General features: G+C 49.9%; 1 protein-coding gene across 1 annotated transcript in view; it reads left to right on the forward strand.

Moving 5' to 3' along the window:
- ACAP3 (ArfGAP with coiled-coil, ankyrin repeat and PH domains 3) overlaps window positions 1-19,124 on the forward strand; it is a 55,460-nt gene that overhangs the window by 18,255 nt on the left and 18,081 nt on the right. Inside the window, 12 exon segments of the mRNA XM_074306614.1 lie at window positions 809-866; window positions 2,837-2,921; window positions 2,924-2,955; window positions 4,476-4,529; window positions 6,661-6,719; window positions 7,885-7,892; window positions 9,897-10,000; window positions 10,002-10,041; window positions 10,044-10,072; window positions 13,065-13,109; window positions 13,422-13,517; window positions 13,750-13,824. Of these exon segments, the coding sequence (XP_074162715.1) occupies window positions 809-866; window positions 2,837-2,921; window positions 2,924-2,955; window positions 4,476-4,529; window positions 6,661-6,719; window positions 7,885-7,892; window positions 9,897-10,000; window positions 10,002-10,041; window positions 10,044-10,072; window positions 13,065-13,109; window positions 13,422-13,517; window positions 13,750-13,824 (685 nt within the window).

Here is a 19,124-nt window from a genome sequence, read left to right on the forward strand (position 1 = left end):
TCTTTCTTTCTTTCTTTCTTCCTTCCTTCCTTCCTTCCTTCCTTCCTTCCTTCCTTTCTTTTTTCTTTCTTTTTCTGTCTCTTTTTCTTTCTTTCTTCTTTTTTCTCTCTCTCCCTCCCTCCCTCCCTCCTCCCTCCCTCCCTTCCTTCCTTCCTTCCTTCCTTCCTTTTTTCCTTCTTGGCCCACCCCTTTCTGGGGCTCCATCTCAGCCCTCTAGATTTTAACTTCAGCCATAGTCTCCCTGGTCAGGCCTACCAGAATGTACCCAGGGAACAGAAGACTAAGCTAGCTGGTAACCGGAGGGAGAAGCAGCCCCTAGTACTTTGAGTGTCCTGCCGGGAAGGCCGGGCCCATGGTCAGGAAAGACACACAGAGAGATGCCTCGCTGCCCCTCCTGTTTGGGGTTAACTGAGAGTGTTCTAGCAGTTGTTTTCTGTCCCACTGAGGCGGCCTTCTCCCTGGGGCTGCTGGGGAGGCTCCGTCTGCCCCATTTAGGGGAGGAGGGCGGTTCAGTTTGCAGGCGTAATTTGGGCAGGAGCATGTGTGGGGAGGGAGGGGCCTCGGATTCTCTGGGTGACTCAGGGGCTGCCACAGACAGGGCAGGAAGGGGAGGCAGTGACCCGAGGTCGTGGGGGATGGGGGGCAGCCTTTCTTTGGTCCCCCAGGACCCTCCTGCCTTCTCATCCCCTGGGTCTCCCCTTTGCTCCTTGTTTAGGAGGGGTGGCTCCCATATTGGCCACACATGGGGTGGGAAGTCTCCCCCCTTGATCCTGTTCTCGTGTCTCAGCTCTGGTCCTTGTGTTTCTAGGGCAACAATCGATGAGGTGGAGACAGATGTGGTGGAGATTGAGGCGAAGTTGGACAAGGTGAGAGACGTCCCCTTCTTTCACCACTTGCTGCAGCTGCAGGAGAGAGGGTCCGGCCCCAAGGCTGGGAGCAGGATGAGGATGGGGGGCTGGAGGAGGGACTTGGAGAGAAGGGGAGGGCAGGGAGGAATGCTGGGGGGCAGCAGGTGGCTCTCAGAGTCAGGGAAGGGCCCCACGGACTTTCCCCTCTGGGAAGGGGGTCCTGTTCCCCTTAGTCTCATGGGGGGTTCCTGGCAGTGCACAAGGAAGGGGCGTCTGTGTGCTTGTGCTCATGCGTGTGTCCCCAGGGCTGCAGCCACCATGTGTCGTGAGTCTGCAGGCCCCATGCTGAGCAGCAGCTGGCGTATCTCACGGCTTCCTGCCCGGATTAGCCCGGAGGGGGGCTAGGGGCAGGGTGGGAGAGGGAGGGGAAACATTTGGGACCGAGGGAGCCCAGAAAGGACGGAAGTAGCTTGAGCCAGAGTTCTGGTCTTGGACCCAGGAGAGCCTGAGTTTGGATTCCACAGCTGCTGCTTGGCAGCTGTGTGCCCAGGCAGGTCACTCACCTTCTTGTCTGCCTCGGTGTGCTCTTGTGAATCAGGGCCAGCAAGGGCAGGGGGACCCCTTCCTGAGGGGCTGGGCGAGAGCTGGGAGTCTACGCTGGCAATCCTCAGACTCTGGTCTCTGCAGTCGCCCTCTGGGTCCTGACCGTCCAGGCCCCTCGCTCTGGTTCTTGAACTCCTGGAACCTGCTGGGGTCCCCTATTCAGGTGATGGGATCTTAGGCCCGATCCAGGAGCGGCCTTCGAGGTTGGCTCTGGGCACCCTCCCAAGGGCCTGGCTGACCACAGGCCTTCCCTGAATGCCTCCCCTGGGCTTTGGTCATCACTTCCCCGGCCTTCCTAGAGCTGCCTCTGGCTCCCGGCCTGAGAGTTCTGACCTCGCCTTGACCCATTTCTGTCTGGATCCGTTTGCCTGAAATTCATCCTCGGCTGCTGGCTTGGAGGCCTCCACCGTTCCCAAAAGCCAGTTCCTTGACTAGTGGTTCTAGGGTTGGTTTTTTTTTTTTTTTGTCACTGGGTCAGGAAGGAAGGCATTGGATGCCCAGGGATGCCAAGGGAGGAGGGAGGGGGCAAGTGCAGGTAGCTTCCTGCATGTGCCCCCCCACATCAGCCGTGCTCACACTTGGCCGTGCCTGGGCCCTATACCAGAAAAGGAGGTCCCTCTGCCCAAGCCCCTGCTGGCCCATTTTTGGAGGCTACTACCTTATGACCTCAGGTGCCATACTTCTGGTTCTACTAGAGTTGGGGCTATGGGTTCAAATAATTATCCATGCCATCTTGGGCAAATGACTTAATAAAGTCATTTTTCAGTCACATCCCACTCTTTGTGACCCCATTTTGGCAAAAGTACCAAAGTGTTTTGCTGTTTCCTTTCTCAGCTCATTACAGATGGGGAAACTGAGGTAAACAGAATGAAGTGACTTGCCCAGGATCACACAGAAAGTGGTTTGCCATTTCCTTCTCCAGTTTATTTTACAGATGGGAAAACTGAGGCAGGCAGGGTGAAGTGACTTTCCCAGGGTCACACAGTCTTCCTGATTCCAAGCTCATTATTAGTATCTACTGCACCATCCGTTTTCCCTCAAAAATTATAACAACTAACATTTACATAGCACTTACTACGTGCCAACAATTATCTCATTTAGCCCTCATACCAACCTTGGGAGATAGGGGATATTACTACCCCCATTTTGCAGATGAGGAAACTGAGGCAAAGGGAGTTGAAGTGACTCTGAGGTCCCACAGCTGGTAACTCTAGGGCCAGCATGGGTCATCTAACTGCCCGAGTCTCATTTTTCTTCTCTTGAAAAGGGGTCGAGCTAGATGGCCTCTGAGGACTTTTCCAGCAGCAATCCTTCACTCAGGAAGCCCTGAGGGAGGGAGAGTACCCCTCACTCAGGGCTCTCTGCCTCCCCCTTTGTCCCTGCAGCTGGTCAAACTCTGCAGTGGGATGATCGAGGCTGGCAAGGTCTACATCACCACCAACAAGCACTTTGTCAGCGGCGTCCGGGACCTGTCCAGCAGTGCCGCAACGATGAGGTGGTCTCGGTAAGGGGGATGACCCTGGGATGGGGCAGGGCAGGGGGTTGGAGGAGCTCACCCCTAGAATAGGCCCCCAGCCGGGCCTGTTGGCAGAGGAGGGGGAGGGGGCGGTCAAGAATCAGGAAGCCACGGTTTGTAACTGGGATTATCCGCAACTCTCTAATGGGAGAAGGGGTCTTCCTGCCCTGGCAGGGGAGATGCTTGGCTTGGCTCTGGTGGAGAAACCTTAAGAGAAGAGATTCAGAGACCCCAAGTGGTAGTTTATCTGGACTTGGGAACGCTTCAGGATACTTGAAAAGGGCCTACTGGTGCCCGCTACTGCTGGCTAACGCATGTGGGGAGCCCGTGTGGTCCAGAGTGCCCGACTTCGAGTGCCTCTCTGACTAGCAAAAGGAGAAAAGCATGGGAGAGATCAAAAAACAGAAAAGCGAAGTGAACATAGTGGTCTGCAAAATTGTAAACATAATAGCAAGATGGTGATTCGTCCTAGGAACATTTCTCTTTGGACTGCATCACCCAGGAGCACGAGGAAGACGTGATGAATAATATTAATGGCAGTAGTGACTTGTCCTGGGATTGTTTCTAGTTGAACTCCATCCGACAGAAAGATGAGAACTCAATGGCCATAATAGTCATCTTGATTATTTTAGTCCACACTTGTGAATTTTCCTGGGCAGGGGAGCTCCGGACATGGCAACTGCCTCCACATAAGCAATGGGCCACTCTTCTGTATAGTCTTAGAAATTCTTTGGGCATACTGAAATAAGTGATGAGATAGTTAACAATGTTAGCAAAGTTGCAGGATATAAGATAAACCTGCACAAATCATTAGTATTGGTATATATGACCAACAAAACCCAGCAGCAACAGATGGAAAAAGAAATTGCATTTAAAATAATTATAAATAAAATAAATGTAAAATAAATTCTAATAGAAAATACCTGAGAATATCCGCCAAGAGAAACCCAAACAAAACACTTTTTGCACAAATAAACTCATATCTAAATAATTGGAGAAATAACAACTGCTTATGAATAGGCTGGGCCAATGTAGTAAACATGACAATTTGGAAGGTTTAGTGATCTGCCGAGGCTCCCACAGCTAGTTCCTGTATTAATTCCAAGGCTGTTGTAGTGATTGGGGCCCAGTAGATTTAGGGACCATGTTGATCAAACATCGGGGTCAAGGGGGCACTTCCAAGGTTGTGGGTCGTGTGGCCGAAGAGGCATTTCCATGGAGCCAGACTTAGCCCAGTGCCATAGGAAGAGTTCCAGCCAGAATAGGAAGGACTAGAAATAGGCTGGGAACCCTAGAGGGCTGGGAGAGGGGGGTGAGCAGCGGCTGTGGGGCCAACTGTCCTGGATCCCCAGAAATAGCAGGGATGAAAAGGGAGCTTGTGGCGGTTGCTGTGGTTCCTTCTGGACCAGCCTGGGGATGAGCTAAGGGCCAAGGGGGAGAGGAGGGCGTTAGGAACCCCCTAGCCCTTGCCTCCACCTCATCCTGTCTCCCTTTTCCTTTCCTTCCAGGAATGTCTGCAGAAATTTGGAGACAGTCTTCAAGAAATGATCAACTATCACATGGTAAGAACAGCTCCTCCCTCCCTCCTTCATCCCCTGCTGCTGGGACGGGGGCTCAGAGTTATTTAGCACCTCGACCCTTGGCTCTGGGGCTTCGTCAGCCACATCATCTCCCTTGTACGTCCTCCCACTGAAGTCCTCCCAGACTCCTCCCTAACTGAAGCTCCCTGGGCTTGGAATATTTGGGGAGCACAGTTTTGTTGGGCTGTGTCCGGGAAGTGCTCTAGGAGGGAACACAGAGTTCAGGCCCCTGGGCGGTTCAGGCCCGTTTCTGAGTCATGGGGAGCGAGCTGGACACCTTTCCACCCTAATCATCTCCCTCGGGCTGGAGGGTTTGTGCCGGGGAAGCCCAGGGTGAGGGGACACTGTGAATCTGTCCCTTGGGGCAGGAGGAAGCACAGCCCAAGCTCGAGGATGCTGGCTGGGGATGTCTGGCTTGGGAGCCAAAAGTCTGGCTGGGCCATGGTCCAGCATGAGGGGGAGGGGGCAGAGGAGAGGATGTAACCGGAGCTAGGGGTGTGGGAGGGGGAGGAGAGCCCTAGAAATAGCCAGATAGACCCTGGAAGAGACAAGGACCGGGGAGGAAAGTCAGGGACCTCGGCCCTTCGTTTTGGGGGAGTCAAGTTGGACCACCAAGCATTTTCCTTGTTTTTTGAGTCAGAGATCTCTCAGGCAGTGCTAGTGCTGGGGTGATCCGATTGGAGGCAGGGGGATGGACACAATGACCTTTGGCCTCGGTGGCTACTAGGAGAGCCATGGGAAGGTAGTCTGAGCATGTCCACCACTTCCACCCTTCCCCCCAGTCTGGGGCCATCTCTCCTGCCAAATGTTGCCAAACATCTGTCCAGACAGAGGGGAAAGGGCCAAGGCTGAGCTTCCGGCCCGGACTCCTTTAGGGTGGGGGGTGGAGGGGCTGGCTTCCGGCTTTCTGGATATTCCCAGCACTCAGCACAGTGCCTGGCTCAAAGTAACCCTTGTCCGGGAGCCATTGCGGGTCCCCTGGCTGTCCGGGGGACTCGGGGACAGACGGCTTCTCTCCTGCCCCCACCCCGGCACTCACGTCCTGGCACTCACTGACTGGGACCCCAAGACTCCCACGGTCCCGTGCCCGGAGGTCCCTGCGGATAGATGTCCCCGCTCTGGGTGGTCGGGAGCTGGCCTGGGAGCTGGAACCCAGACTAAACAACCCTTCATTTCCCCACCCACCCAGCAGGGGAAGTTCAGAAATAAACACTCCCTGAGCTAAAAAGGCTCTGAGCGGCTGCCCTGCGCCCAGTGCTGCCTCCTCCGGCCCAGCCCTCCCGGCACCTGCCCCTCAGCCCCGGCTCTTCCCCCCCCTCTGGGGGCAGATGGTGATGAGGGGGAGTGTTTTTCTCTCTCCCCGGGGGCCCAGGCTGTGTGGGACAAGGATACTGAGCTTGGAGCCTTGTGCCTGAGTTCGAATTCCTCACAGCTGTTTCCCACTGGGGTGATTAGGGGCAGGTCCTCCAGCAGCCCTGGGCCTGTCTCCCCATGTGCATAATGACGCTCCCCAAGCCCCTCCTGGCTGTTTGTAGGACCCCAGAATCTGTCGCCCCAATGGGAGCATCTTGTCCTGTGATGCCGTTGGGGGTCCCGAGGATGGGGGCGGGGCAGCTGTTGTGTGTGGAGAGATAGCTGTGGTCCCACCCCCGGGGAGCAGCCATCTCCCCACCTTCAGCCCCCCATCCCCTGTAACATGGGCCCCTGCATGGTCCCCCCCATGAGAGGGGGCCCTCTTGTGACCAGAGGCCTAGTGGGGTTGGTGAGACCCTGAGGGAGCCCTCTGCCCCCCAAAAGACCCTTTTGCCCCAACAGCTGCCCAAACATCTGGGCAGCTCTGAGCAGCAGCGCCATCTGCTGGCCGTGCAGGGAAGCTTGGGTCAAGATGGGGGAGCTGGCCTGGCCTCTGTCTGGGGAGGGAAGATGGCACCAGAGGCCCCTGGGGGAAGGGGGGAATCCTGACTGAGCTTCTCGGCCTGGGAGACGTTGGTGGCTGGAAGGAGAGCCTGGATTTGGGGAGAAATCCCCCCATCCCCCAAACGTTTCAGGAGCAGAAGGAAAAGGCCCCCCCTGCCCACGGCTCCCCCAAATCCCTCCTTTTGGATATTTCTAGATCCTGTTTGACCAGGCCCAGCGGTCAGTGCGGCAGCAACTCCACAATTTTGTCAAAGAGTGAGTACAATTGCATCCTCCCCTAAAAAAAAAAAAAAAAAAAAAAAAAAAAGGAGTACAGCACAGTCTTCCCTCAGAGGTGCTCCCTCTCCCCTTCCCCTAGCCCCTCCATCCTACCCTCTTCCCCCATCAGAGGTGCTCCCTTTCTCTTCCCAGCTCCTCCATCCCTGCCTTCCCACTAACCAGAGGTGCTCCTCTTCCATTTTCTAGCCCCCATCCTACCCTCCCCCACTCAGAGGTGCTCCCCTTCCCTTTCCCAGCCCCTCCATCCCCACCCTCCCCCACTCAGAGGTGCTCCCCCTCCTCCACTCAGAGGTGCTCCCCCTCCCCTGCCCCGCAGCTGCTCCCCTATACCCCCCAAACATGCACCAGGAAGACCTAGATGCTTTTATTCTGGGTCAGAGGTGAATCAGGCGGGTGTTTGGAGTGGGCGCTGCCTGCCTGGGTGAGCTTGGACTGGTCCTTCTCTCTGTGTGGGACGGTCAGCGTGGAGCCAGAAGGGGCTTGTCCGGTCTGATGCCCCGTGTTACATATGGGGAAGGGGCGCGTGCTCCAGGGGTCCCTCCTCTCCCTTACACTCCCTGCGGCTCTTGGCAACCTCTCCCCCAGGTCCCTTCCCATCTCTCCCTCCCCTCCCCCCACCTGCATCTGCCTCCAGATTCCCGTAGGTTGCTTTCCCGCTCCCAGACTCCCTGTTTGCCTTGTCCAGGGTCATCCTTGGGCATGTGCTCCTCCTGACCTTGGAGTCATTCTGGGTTCTTTCTCTCTCATTCCTTGTGTCTCGTGAGAAGCCAGTTATCTGCACTTCCACAAGGAGCCCTCTCTGCTTTAAGCATCAGCAGCCTCCTCCCTGGCCCCTGCTCTGATTCATCTTCCACACAGATTGGGATTCCTAGGCACAGGGCTGGCCGTGTTCCTCCCCTGCTCAAGCATCCTTGGGGGCTCCCTATTGCCTCTAGTAAAAATGAGCTGGAGCAGGAAATGGCGAACCCTTCTAATATCTCTGCCTATAAAACTACAAACAGAGCCACAAAGAGTGGGACTACCGACAGTGATGGGGTTGCCCCTAGTGATATACACTTCCCCCAGCTAGATGCTGCACTGGAAAGAGGGTGGGGGTCTGAAATGAGAAAGACCTGAGTGCAAATTTGGCCTCGGGTTTGAGTGATGTGAGCCTGGGCACGTGACTCTGCCCTGGTTGCCTCAGTTTCCTCATCTGTAAAATGAGTCAGGGAAGGAGATGGTGAACCACTTCAATATCCCTGCCAACAAAAATCCAGAGGGAGTCACGGAGAGTCAGACGTGATTGAAAATGACTGAACAATTCTCACATATGTGCAAAACACTCAGTAGAAGATCCATTTTAGACAAATTTAGGAAAGGAGGCTTGAAATAAGGCTGTGAAGGGCTTTCGTATTTGATATATTTATTTAATATTTTCCCCCCAATTGCATTCAAAACAACATTTCTTTTACATGTTTTTAAAACTTCTGAGTTCTGGTTCTCTCCCTTCTCCCCACCCACAATTGAGAAACCACATGTGAAGTTTTGCAAAACATTGCCATAAAAAGTCAGATTGTGAAAGAAAATACAGATCTCCCACCCTAAGAAAAATAAAAACCCTCAAGAAAAATTAAGTTTAAAAAAGAGAGAGAGAGAAAAAAAAAAAAAAGAGAGAGAGAATGCTTCAGTCTGTCTTCAGACACAATCGGTTCCTTCTCTTCATAATGATTCCTTCAGAGTAGTCGAGGATGATTGTACTGCTGAGAATAACAAAGTCATTCACAGCTGGTTACCCCAAAACATGGCTGTTACTTTGTATACAGCACATTTCATTTTGCTTGAGTTCATGGAGGAGTTTCCAGGTTATTTTTTCCCTGAGAGCATCCTGCTCATTATTTCCCAGAGAACAATAATATTTCATCATAAACACACAGTAGTTTATGAGCCATTCCCCAATTGATGGGCAGCCCCTCAATTTTCAATTTTTTCGCCCTGAAAAGAGAGCTTCTATGTATATTTTTTGTACATATAGCTCTTTTTCCTTTTTTTTTTTTTTTTTTTTTTTTTTTTTTAAATCTCTTTTGGTGAGCTTAGCAGTGGTGTTGTTAGGTCAAAGGATATGCATGAATTTATAGCCCTTTGGGCATAGATCATAGCTTTTGATCATTTATCAATTAAGGCATTGTTCTTATTTTTTATAACTTTGACTCAATTCCCTCTGTGTTTGAGAAATGAGGCCTTTTCAGAGAAACTTGCTTTCAAATGATTTTTATTGCTCTTATTGCTAACTGTATTTCCCCCCATTTATTCTCTCTGTCTCCTTTCACCCTGCCCTCCTCAAAAGGGTTTGGCACTGACCACTCCCTCTCCCAACATGCCCTCTGTTTTATCCCCTGTTTCCATATCCATTCTCTCCCTATTTTCCTGAAGGGTAAAATAGATTCTATATCCATATTGAGTATAGATGTTATTTCCTCTTTGAGCCAATTCTGATGAGAAGGGGGAATTCTGTCCGTCTAATCTTATCCTCTCAGCTCATTCATTCATTCATTCTTTTTCCTTTTTTCTCTCTTCCTTTCCTTTCCTTTCTTTGATCCCTCCCTCCCTTCTTTCCTTATACTTTTATTTTGTTAAATATTCTCCAGTTGCACACACAAAATACTTGATATTCATTTTTGAAAATTTTGCGTTCCAGATCTCATCCACTCTTCCCTCACCCATTGAAGAAAATAATATGATATCAATCACATGGAGAGGAGAGACATAGAAAGAGAGACAAAGAGGAAGGAGAGATAGAAAGTAAGAGAGAGACAGAGACAGAGATACACAGAGAGAAGAAATCATACAAAACGGGTTTCTGTAGTATCAGTGGACTTCCTTCCCCATTTGTACCACCCTGGCAGAGAGCAGGCTCATTTCAGCTAACAGCCCTTTGCTCATGAGGTTTTTGCCATTTGGGATCATATCCCTGTCCCTGCCTTGGAGTCAGAAGGGCTGGGGCACATCCTCCCCAATGAGAAGAGGGAATTCTGCCATTCTCTGGATGAGAACAACAGAGGCCCCAAGGTCAACACCGGATAGGCGCGCACATGGGGAGTCTTAGGGCACCTAAGCCCTCGCCTCTCCCTCCCTCGTCAGCTGACCTCTCCTGCCTATTCCCCACAGTGACGTTAGGAAAATTCAAAGAAACAAAGAAGCAGTTCGACAAGGTCCGAGAGGACATGGAGATGTCTCTGGTGAAGAACGCACAGGCGCCGCGACACCGGCCGCATGAGGTCCGAGGAGGCCACTGGCGCCCTGACCCTCACCCGCAAGTGCTTCCGCACTTGGCTCTGGACTACGTGCTCCAGGTTGGTGAGAGGTCTCTGCATGGAGGAGGGGGGGCACTGTCAGGCCCGGCACAGCACAATGCTGGGAAGAGTTGGTGCAGTCAAGGGAAGGGGCGCTGGGGGGCAGGCGGGAGACCCTAGGGTGCGTCCAGCCTCTGCTGCTCAGTAACTCGGCCCTCCCTGAACTTCCCTTCTTCTCTAGGTAGGGGCTCCTTGCAGCTCCGACACACCAGAACTCACAATGATTTTGTAGCAACTCTTGGGCACCCTGTGCTGGGGGAAGGAGGGGAGACCTCTAGAATGTTAGAGCCAAAGGACTCTGGGAAGTTAAGGCCAGCCCCCCACTTCATGAATGATTCACCCAGAAAGTTAAGTCAGGGAGCAGAAATTCCTGAGTGATCAGTGGCAAGGGCGTTGGGGCAGTCAGCGCCGAGGGAGCTCGGGGCCAGGGGCCAGAGGGTTCTTGGAGGATGCGGGACTTGTCGATGAGGAACATTCAGAGAAGGGGAGAAAGGAAGGCAGGGAAGAAGGCTGCTTGGGGGGGGTGAGTGTGCACAGGAGTGTGGGGGCTTTGAAAGACTCCTCAGAGGCAGAAGTGGGGGGTACATTCCAAGGCTGCGGTTGGGTGGGAAACAGCCTGCAGGTAGCAGGGAGAAGGGAGAGGGACTGTTCCATGTGACGAAGGGAAGATGGCTGGTTTGGCTGCACAGTAAAATACACTGTATTGATATCCATCTATCTATCTAACCACATACACATAAGTACTGATATATCATATATATATATATATATATATATATATATATATATATATGAAATATTATTATATAAAAAGAGACAGGTCAGAACCAACTTACGACTGGTTTTGAATATGTTTATATTTAACCAAAGAGATAAAACAAGTATTGATATATAATAAAAAAATATATATATATATGCATACAAGGTTTTGATATATATAAGACGAGACAGGTAGGTCAGAGCCAGCTTCTGACAGGCTTTGAATATGAAACAGACATGTTCGTATTTGATCCAAGAGATAAAAGAAGTATTGATACATATTATAAATTTATATATAATACTAAAGTATTGCTATATGATACAAATAAAAATAATATAGGTACTGATATAATACAAGTGTATTTATATAAGTACTGATATATAATACAAATATATATGTATGCATATACACACAAGGTGTCGATCTATAAGATGAGACAGGTAGCTTAGAGCCAGCTTCTGACAGGCTTTGAACACTAAACAGACGTGTTTGTATTTGACCCCAGAGGTAACGGAACAAATGGAGGTTCTGGATGAGGGAGTAACATGGTGAGATCGGTGCTTTAGGCACGTTGCTTTGTTTGTGTACGGAGGATGCTTGGAGGGATAACGTTGGAGGGGAGGTTATTCCGGAGGATTCGGTAGAAAGGCCGTGACGACTTACTGAGGTGATGGAGGTGTGAGCAGTGAAAAGATGATGGAGAAAAGAGCAGTCAATATGGTGGATGGGGAGAGAGAATCAATTTGTTTTCCAGATATTTGGTTCCATCAGTGCAAGCTTTCCTTTTTAATGCAGATTTAGTCAGTGGATAAACATTTATTAAGCACCTACTGTGTGCCAGGCACTGTGCTAAGCACTAGGAATACAAAGAGCAGAAATGAGGACCTCTAGAAAGACTGAGAGATGGAGGCACTGGAGGTCCCAGGGAGAATAAAAAGTAGAACACAGGCAAGATCTGTATCTTCTCTTAGCACAGGGAGAGAATTCTGGGTGTGGAACCAGGCTTGTACTGATATTTTGGACATTTTTGCTGAACTGGCTTTTTCTCTCTCCATTTTTAAAAACCTTTTTGTTATAAGGCATGAATCTTTGGGGAGGGCCAGGGAAAGGGAGAGAAACGTATTTGGAAATAAGATGATATAAAAGCACAAATGATTTAAAAAAAAAATACAAGCAAAGACTTGGAAGTGGAAATGAGTCAGGCATATGGCAGCTAACACTAGGCCTGAAGTCAGAAAGGCCTGAGTTCAAATCCAGCTTCAGACAGCCGGATGAGCCTGAGCAAGTCTTATACCTCCATCTGCCTCAGTTTTATCATCTGTAAAATGGGGATAATAATAGTATCCACCTTCCAGCAATGTTGTGAAGATCAAATGTGCTAATATATGTTAAGTGTCTGGCTCATGGTAGTTACTGTATAACTGATATTATTATTATTAACTGGTAAGAGTAGATTGAAGGCAGCTAGGAGACTCCCAGGCCTGGGGTCAGGAAAACCCGAGTTCAAATTTGGCCTCAGATGCTTATAGCTGCGTGACCTTGGGCAGGTTGCTTAACCACTATTTGCCTCAATGCTGAAAAAGGAAACTGTTCCAGGATCTTTGCCAAGAAAACCCCCTGGACAGTCCACAGGGCCGCCTCTTTGTTTGTTCAAGGAGCGTGGCGTCCTTGGAAAGAGGGAGATTGGATGGGCAGGGGAGGAGGAGAGGGGATTTTTCAGGGGATAGTTATGAAAGGGCAGGAAGGGCAGGCTTGGTGACAGGTCCTGAAGGTGCCTCTGGAAGCCGCGGAAAACCCTTTATAACGGTCGGCCTGGAATGGAGCTCAGGGGAGGTGGGCAGTGGCAGCTGTGGCCTTGGGGGGACCATGGGGAATGAGCAGTGTGTGGGCTGGGAGCCAGCCTGGATCAGTGCCCTTCCTCCCTTCGGCCTCCCAGCCTCCCCAGCTCCAGGCTGGCTCCATGCTCACATGTTCTCATTTTTTCTCTTCTTTCTCTTCTCTCTCTTTCCTTTCTTTCTTTCTTTTCTTCCTTCCTTCCTTCCTTCCTTCCTTCCTTCCTTCCTTCCTTCCTTCCTTCCTTCCTTCCTTCCTTCCTTCCTTCCTTCCTTCCTTCCTTCCTTCCTTCCTTCCTTCTGTCCTTCCTCTCTCTCTTCTTCTCTCTTTCTCTCTCTCTTCCTTTTTTCCTTTCCTTCCTTCCTTTCCTTCTCTCCTTCTCTGTGTCTGTCTCTGCAGATCAACGTGCTTCAGGCTAAGAAGAAGTTTGAGATCTTAGATGCGGTGAGAGCTCGTCCCCTCCCCCTTCCTTCCCCAAACACCACACTCTGTGTGTACATGTTGCACCCCAGCTTGGCCTGGGTCCCCCATGGTTGGGGGCATGGGGGCCAGGGCCCTTCTCTGATCCCAGGTGTGTGTAGCTGCTGACACACATGGAGGCCCCTGGTCTGGGCCCATGCGCAGGACTGTGGGTGCATGGTTCATGGGCAGGGAGATCCCAAGCCCTGTAGAAGCAGGGGCTCCCACCGGGCCCTTCAGTGAGAGGAGGGACGTGCCCTGGCTAGGGGCTGAGCATCCCCATCACTCATCCCACAGATGCTGTCCTTCATGCACGCGCAGTACACCTTCTTCCAGCAGGGTTACAGCCTCCTGCACCAACTGGACCCCTACATGAAGAAGCTGGCCGCAGAGGTGAGCCGGGGCCTGTGGTCCAGCTGGAGCAGGGCTGGGATTTGGGGCAGATGTGACTAGGTCGCCCACTGCCTGCCTCCATGAGACTCTGGGATTGTGGACTGGCTTGGAGTGGATCGGAATGTTGTTGAGTGAATAAATGAAGGAGTCAAGGAGTGAATGAATGTGTGATTGCAGACTTTTAGGACCCCCCCTGATGTGACACAGAACTTTGTTCTCTGTGCCTCAATAGCTGGACCAGCTGGTGATTGACTCAGCGGTGGAGAAGCGGGAAATGGAGAGGAAACATGCCCTGATCCAGCAGAGGGTAAGGGCAGAAGAGGGCATTTTCATCGTGTGTATTGTGTGCCAGGCATTGTGCAGGGCAGGAGCCAGCTGCTCCCCAGGTGTCCCCTGTCAAAGGACCGCCCCATACATAACCCCACTGGGCAATTACAATAACGATGACAAAGACAATAATTAAAGTGGACAGGGCAGATATTATGGTCCATCTTTACATGGCAAAAGCAGAGGAATGGCAAAAGAAAAACAGAGAATGGAAAGGAGTTCAAACCTTTAAAGGTGTGAACTAAGTGCATAAGTACCTTGTAAGAATCCTAACAGGAAGGAGTGCCAGACAGAGCTCTGCTCCGGCTTCTTGGGGGACCCTCTTCCTTTCAACTTTCAGGGTGCAGGGTTTGTAGGTCAGTCTTTCAGTTCAATATTTTCTTTTTCTTCCTTCCTTCCTTCCTTCCTTCCTTCCTTCCTTCCTTCCTTCCTTCCTTCCTTCCTTCCTTCCTTCCTTCCTTCCTTCCTTCCTTCCTTCCTTCCTTCCTTCCTTCCTTTCTTTCTTTCTTTCTTTCTTTCTTTCTTTCTTTCTTTCTTTCTTTCTTTCTTTCTTTCTTTCTTTCTTTCTTTCTTTCTTTCTTTCTTTCTTTCTTCCCTTCCTTCTTTTTTTATTCTTCCTTTTCCACTTCCTTCTCTTTCTTTTTTCCTTCCTTCCTTTTTTCTTCTTTTATCATTTCCTCCTTTTTTGCTTCCTTCCTTCCTTCCTTCCTTCTTTCCTTCCTTCCTTCCTTCCTTCCTTCCTTCCTTCCTTCCTTCCTTCCTTCCTTCCTTCCTTCCTTCCTTCCTTCCTTCCTTCCTTCCTTCCTTCCTTCCTTCCTTCCTTCCTCTCTCCCTCCCTCCCTCTCTTTCTTTTTTCTTTTCCTCCTTTCCTTTTTTCTTCCTTCCTTTTTCATTTCCTCCTTTTTGCTTCCTTCCTTTCTTTCTTCCCTCCTTCCTTCCTCCCTCCCTCTCCCTCCCTCCCTCCCTCCCTCTCTCTGTCTCTCTCTGTCTCTCTGTCTCTCTCTCTCTCTCTCTCTCTCTCTCTCTCTCTCTCTCTCTCTCTCTCTCTCTCTGTCTCTCTCCCTTTTTCTGTGAGGCAACTAGGGTTAAGTGACTTGTCCAGGATCACACAGCTAGTAAGTGTCTGAGAGGCCACATTTGAACTCAAGGCCAGTGCTCTATCCACTGTGCCATCTAGCTACTCCAAGTATTTTATTTTCTAAAATATTTTATCGATATCATTTATTTTTATCCCAAAGTAATTTATTGATATAGTTTACTCCTTGCCAACCAATTGGCAACAATAAGAAGTTAAACAGAACCGATGGACTCATGGGGAGGTAGCTGCGGCACTGTGATAAGGCTTAAGTCCTAGTTGTTTTCCAGAACGGTCCAGGTGCTCGTTGGCTGCCTCCAGCCTCTCCAGCCTGGGGTATTTCTATCACTGACCATTGCTGCCAATTTCGTGAGTGTGAGACGCACTCTCCATGCCGTCCATCCTCACTGCTTGTCCTTCTGCTGCCTTGTCAGCCAAACTCATCTCCATTCTGCTGATCCCTAGAGAAGCAGGAGTCCTTCTCACTGAGCCCCAGCCCTCTCCTGGCCTTCAAATTAAAACCATCTCTCTTCACAGATGCCCAAACCCTAGTTTGCCAAGATTCTTGGACTTTGCCTGCGGAATTTCCCTGGACCACATTCTCCCTTTTGGGCCATGTGACCTGGGCAAAGCTTGGCTGGGCTTAGGATGCAGAGCTGCTATTGCTATTTCCTGGAGGTTACGTCCTCCTTCTCTTGCTACCTGTCTCTGCATTGTCCTCCTCATTCACCACAATCCCTTTTAGCTGCTGATTTCTCTTTCCGTGCCCTCTGCAATTCTTGCTTCATCATTAACCCCTTATTTTTCTACTGTCTTTTTATGTCTCGGGACTTTGGCTATTCAGAAAACTTTCCTTTCTAGTGGCGCGTTGTTCTTTCCCTTCTAGCCCTGACTCACTGAGCTGGGAGGAGGAGGAACTGGCATCTTATTCCCCTCCCCCGGCCCTCCCTGCCCCCATCACTCAGCAATCTCTCCTTCCATCTGTCACCTAACCCAGCTCCCTGATGCTTGTGATCGGTTGGACTTTTCCTCTCAATTTTTTTTCTCTCTCTCTCTCTCTCTCTCTTTTTTTTTTTTTTGGTCATACTTAAAAAAAAAAAATCCAATTGGTATCAATGCCTTTAAAGTATATCTTTTCCTGCTTCCTATTCAACTAGCTCCCCCTTGTAACAAAGAATGAAAAAGGAAAGGATTGAGGCTGGGGGGGGGGAAGCAGGTCAGTAAGACTTCCTAATATATCCTTCCTTCCTTCTTTCCTTCCTTCCTTCCTTCCTTCCTTCCTTCCTTCCTTCCTTCCTTCCTTCCTTCCTTCCTTCCTTCCTTCCTTCCTTCCTTCCTTCCTTCCTTCCTTCCTTCCTTCTTTCCTTCCTTCCTTCCTTCTTTCCTTCCTTCCTTCCTTCCTTCCTCCCTTCTTTCCTTCCTCCCTTCCTTCCTTCTTTCCTTCCTTCCTCCCTTCCTTCCTTCCTCCCTCCCTCCCTCCCCTCCTTCTTTCCTTCCTCCCTTCTTCCCTCCCTCTCTCCCTCCCTCCAATTGTATAAGCAACATTATATAGCCATTACATAACTATACTATAGTCTCCCATCTCTGCAGAGAACCAATCAATCAGTGAGCATTTATTAAGCAAATTCTGTGCACTCGACACATGTCATCGTTCCTGCCCTCAAGGAACACATGATCTGCTGAAGGGGAAACGGTGCTTTATGTATAAATACACACAGAATATATACTGGATGCAGCTAGGGAGTATGGGGAAGGAGGGAGAATGATGGCAATATCGGGGTGTATGTCAAGAGAGGTCTCCTGGAGACTATTGCTTCAGCTGCCCCTCGAGGGAAGCCAGGGACTTCTCAGACACAATTATGGGGGAGAAGACATGCAAAGGCTGGGAGTGGGAAGTGGATTGTCTCTAAGGAGGGGCTGTTCCTCCTTTCTTAAGGAGTTCACTAGCTTCCTCATGGACTCTCATACTTCTTGACCCATATCCTGCTTTTGGGGTTTGCCAGGTAGCCTGCGTGACTTTGAATAAGTCATGGAACTGCTTTGTACCTCAGTTTCCTTCCCTGTAAATGGGCAGATTGAACTGGATGGCCACTGAGGTCTCTTCCAGAGCAAAATCTAAATGCTTATGTTCCCATCTACATCCTGGACTCCTAGTTTCTTGACATCCTCAATTACCATGACCCACCACTTTGATCTATATTGGCCACTCAAAGAGATGTCGAAGTTAAATTTGAATTCAGAACTTCCCTACTCCCGTCCAGTGCCCTGTGCACTATGGTGCCCTCCAGCTGCCTCTAAAAGGAGGCGATCACCACCATGCTAACGGGGTCCTTGCACACTTTTTATTGAATCCCAGATGGGCTCTTGCTATTGCATGGTGATGAAACTTGTATTTATTCCTGGTTGACTTTCTGTCCCACTCATCTCATCATCTGTTCCAAGTCTTTTCTTTCTCCTCCTCCTCCCCTCACAGCAGATGCCTTTGCCTCCTACTTTGCTGAGCAAATAGAGGCCCATTTCCTGTGAGCGCCTTCTCCCCAGCTCTATTTCCCACAATTCCATCCTGTCCTTTACTCCCATCTCTCTGTTTATCAGACAGGAGTGAGGGAGCTTGGGCCTTAGAGCTGCAGGTTTGGGAGAGAGCACTGGCCTTGGCTTTCAGAAAAGACCCAAATTTGAATCTTCCCTCAAACGCTATGTCACTTAACTGCTACCTGCCTCAGTTTCCTCAATTGTAAAAATAATAATAGCCTCTACCTCCAAGACTGGTTGTGAGGACAAGATGAAATAATATTTGTAAAGTTTAGCACAGCTTAGCCTGGTACATAGTAGACACTTAATAAATGCTTGTCTTCCTTCCTTCCTTCCTTCCTTCCTTCCTTCCTTCCTTCCTTCCTTCCTTCCTTCCTTCTTTCCTTCCTCCCTCCCCTTCTCTTCCTCCCTCCCTCTCTCCTTTTCTCCCTTCCTTCCTTCCTTCCTTCCTTCCTTCCTTCCTTCCTTCCTTCCTTCCTTCCTTCCTTCCTTCTTCCCTTCCTTCCTCTCTCTTTCCCTCCTTCTCTCCCTCCCTTCCTTCTTTCCTTCTTGTCACTTCCAGGAATCATCTTCCACATATCTCACCTTCTCAATGTCTCCTTCTCTACCAGCTTTTCTTTCATGCCCATTTGAGCTTGCCATCCCCTCAAACAACGGCCGTATATTTTCCCTCACTTTTCCTGGCCACACTTAGGGTAAGAATCTTCAGTCCTTGCTGCCTCCATTGCCAACTACCTCATTCACTTCTCTCTTCCTTAAAATCCAATTTCCAGACATTTGCCTGACAAGGCCTTCTCTAAGATTGCCCAGCAGCTTTCAGCAGCTAGATCCACTGGCCTTTTCTCATTATCCATCCTTTTATCTCCTTGCAATTAATGTAGAGCACTCCCTCCTCATTTGAGTTTCTCTCCTAATTGTCCTCCCTGTCTGACTGCTCCTTCTCAGTCTCTTTGGTGGATCATTATCCTTATTTTCCACCTACCCCCCAACTGTGGGCATCCCCCAAGATTCTATACTGACCTTTCTGCCCTCTTTTCTCTCTCTCATCTCCCTCTGCTCACAGTAGCCCCACTCGCACCCCTCTGTCTTACTTCTCTCTGTCTCTCCATCTCACTTTCTATTTTTATCTCCCTCTCTTCACATTTCTCCCTCCTTCCTTTCATTTCTCTGTCTCTCTTTTTCTGTATATCTCTGAGAGTTTCTGATTCTCTATCAAAATCTCTCAGTCTCTCTCTGTCTCACTTATTTATTTTGCTCTTTCTCCATCTTACTTTCTATTTTTATCTCCCTCTGTCCACATCTCTCTTTCCTTTTCATTTTGCTGTTTTTCTCGCTTTCTCTCTTTTTTTTTCTGTCTCATTTCTCTAAATGTCTCTGTGTGTCTCTGTCTCCCGAAGTCTCTCAGTCTCTGCCTCTTGCCTCATCACCTCCCTGAGGCTCAGGCATTATCTCTGGGTGCATGACTCCCACCCAGCCCTCCTCCCTCTCTTGAGCTCTCACTCCTCTCTTGCCTGAGGGATGACTTCAGGATGTTCCAGAGGCATCTCAAAATCAGTGTCTCAGACTATGCCTTAAACTTATTCCTCCTCCAGATTTTTCTGTTGCCCTTGTGCCCAGCACCATTTTCTAGTCATTCCCATTAACCTGGGAGTTACCTCTGATGCCCTTTTCCT

The sequence above is a fragment of the Sminthopsis crassicaudata genome, chromosome 3 (genome assembly GCF_048593235.1).
Source record: "Sminthopsis crassicaudata isolate SCR6 chromosome 3, ASM4859323v1, whole genome shotgun sequence".
Taxonomy (NCBI): Eukaryota; Metazoa; Chordata; class Mammalia; order Dasyuromorphia; family Dasyuridae; genus Sminthopsis; species Sminthopsis crassicaudata.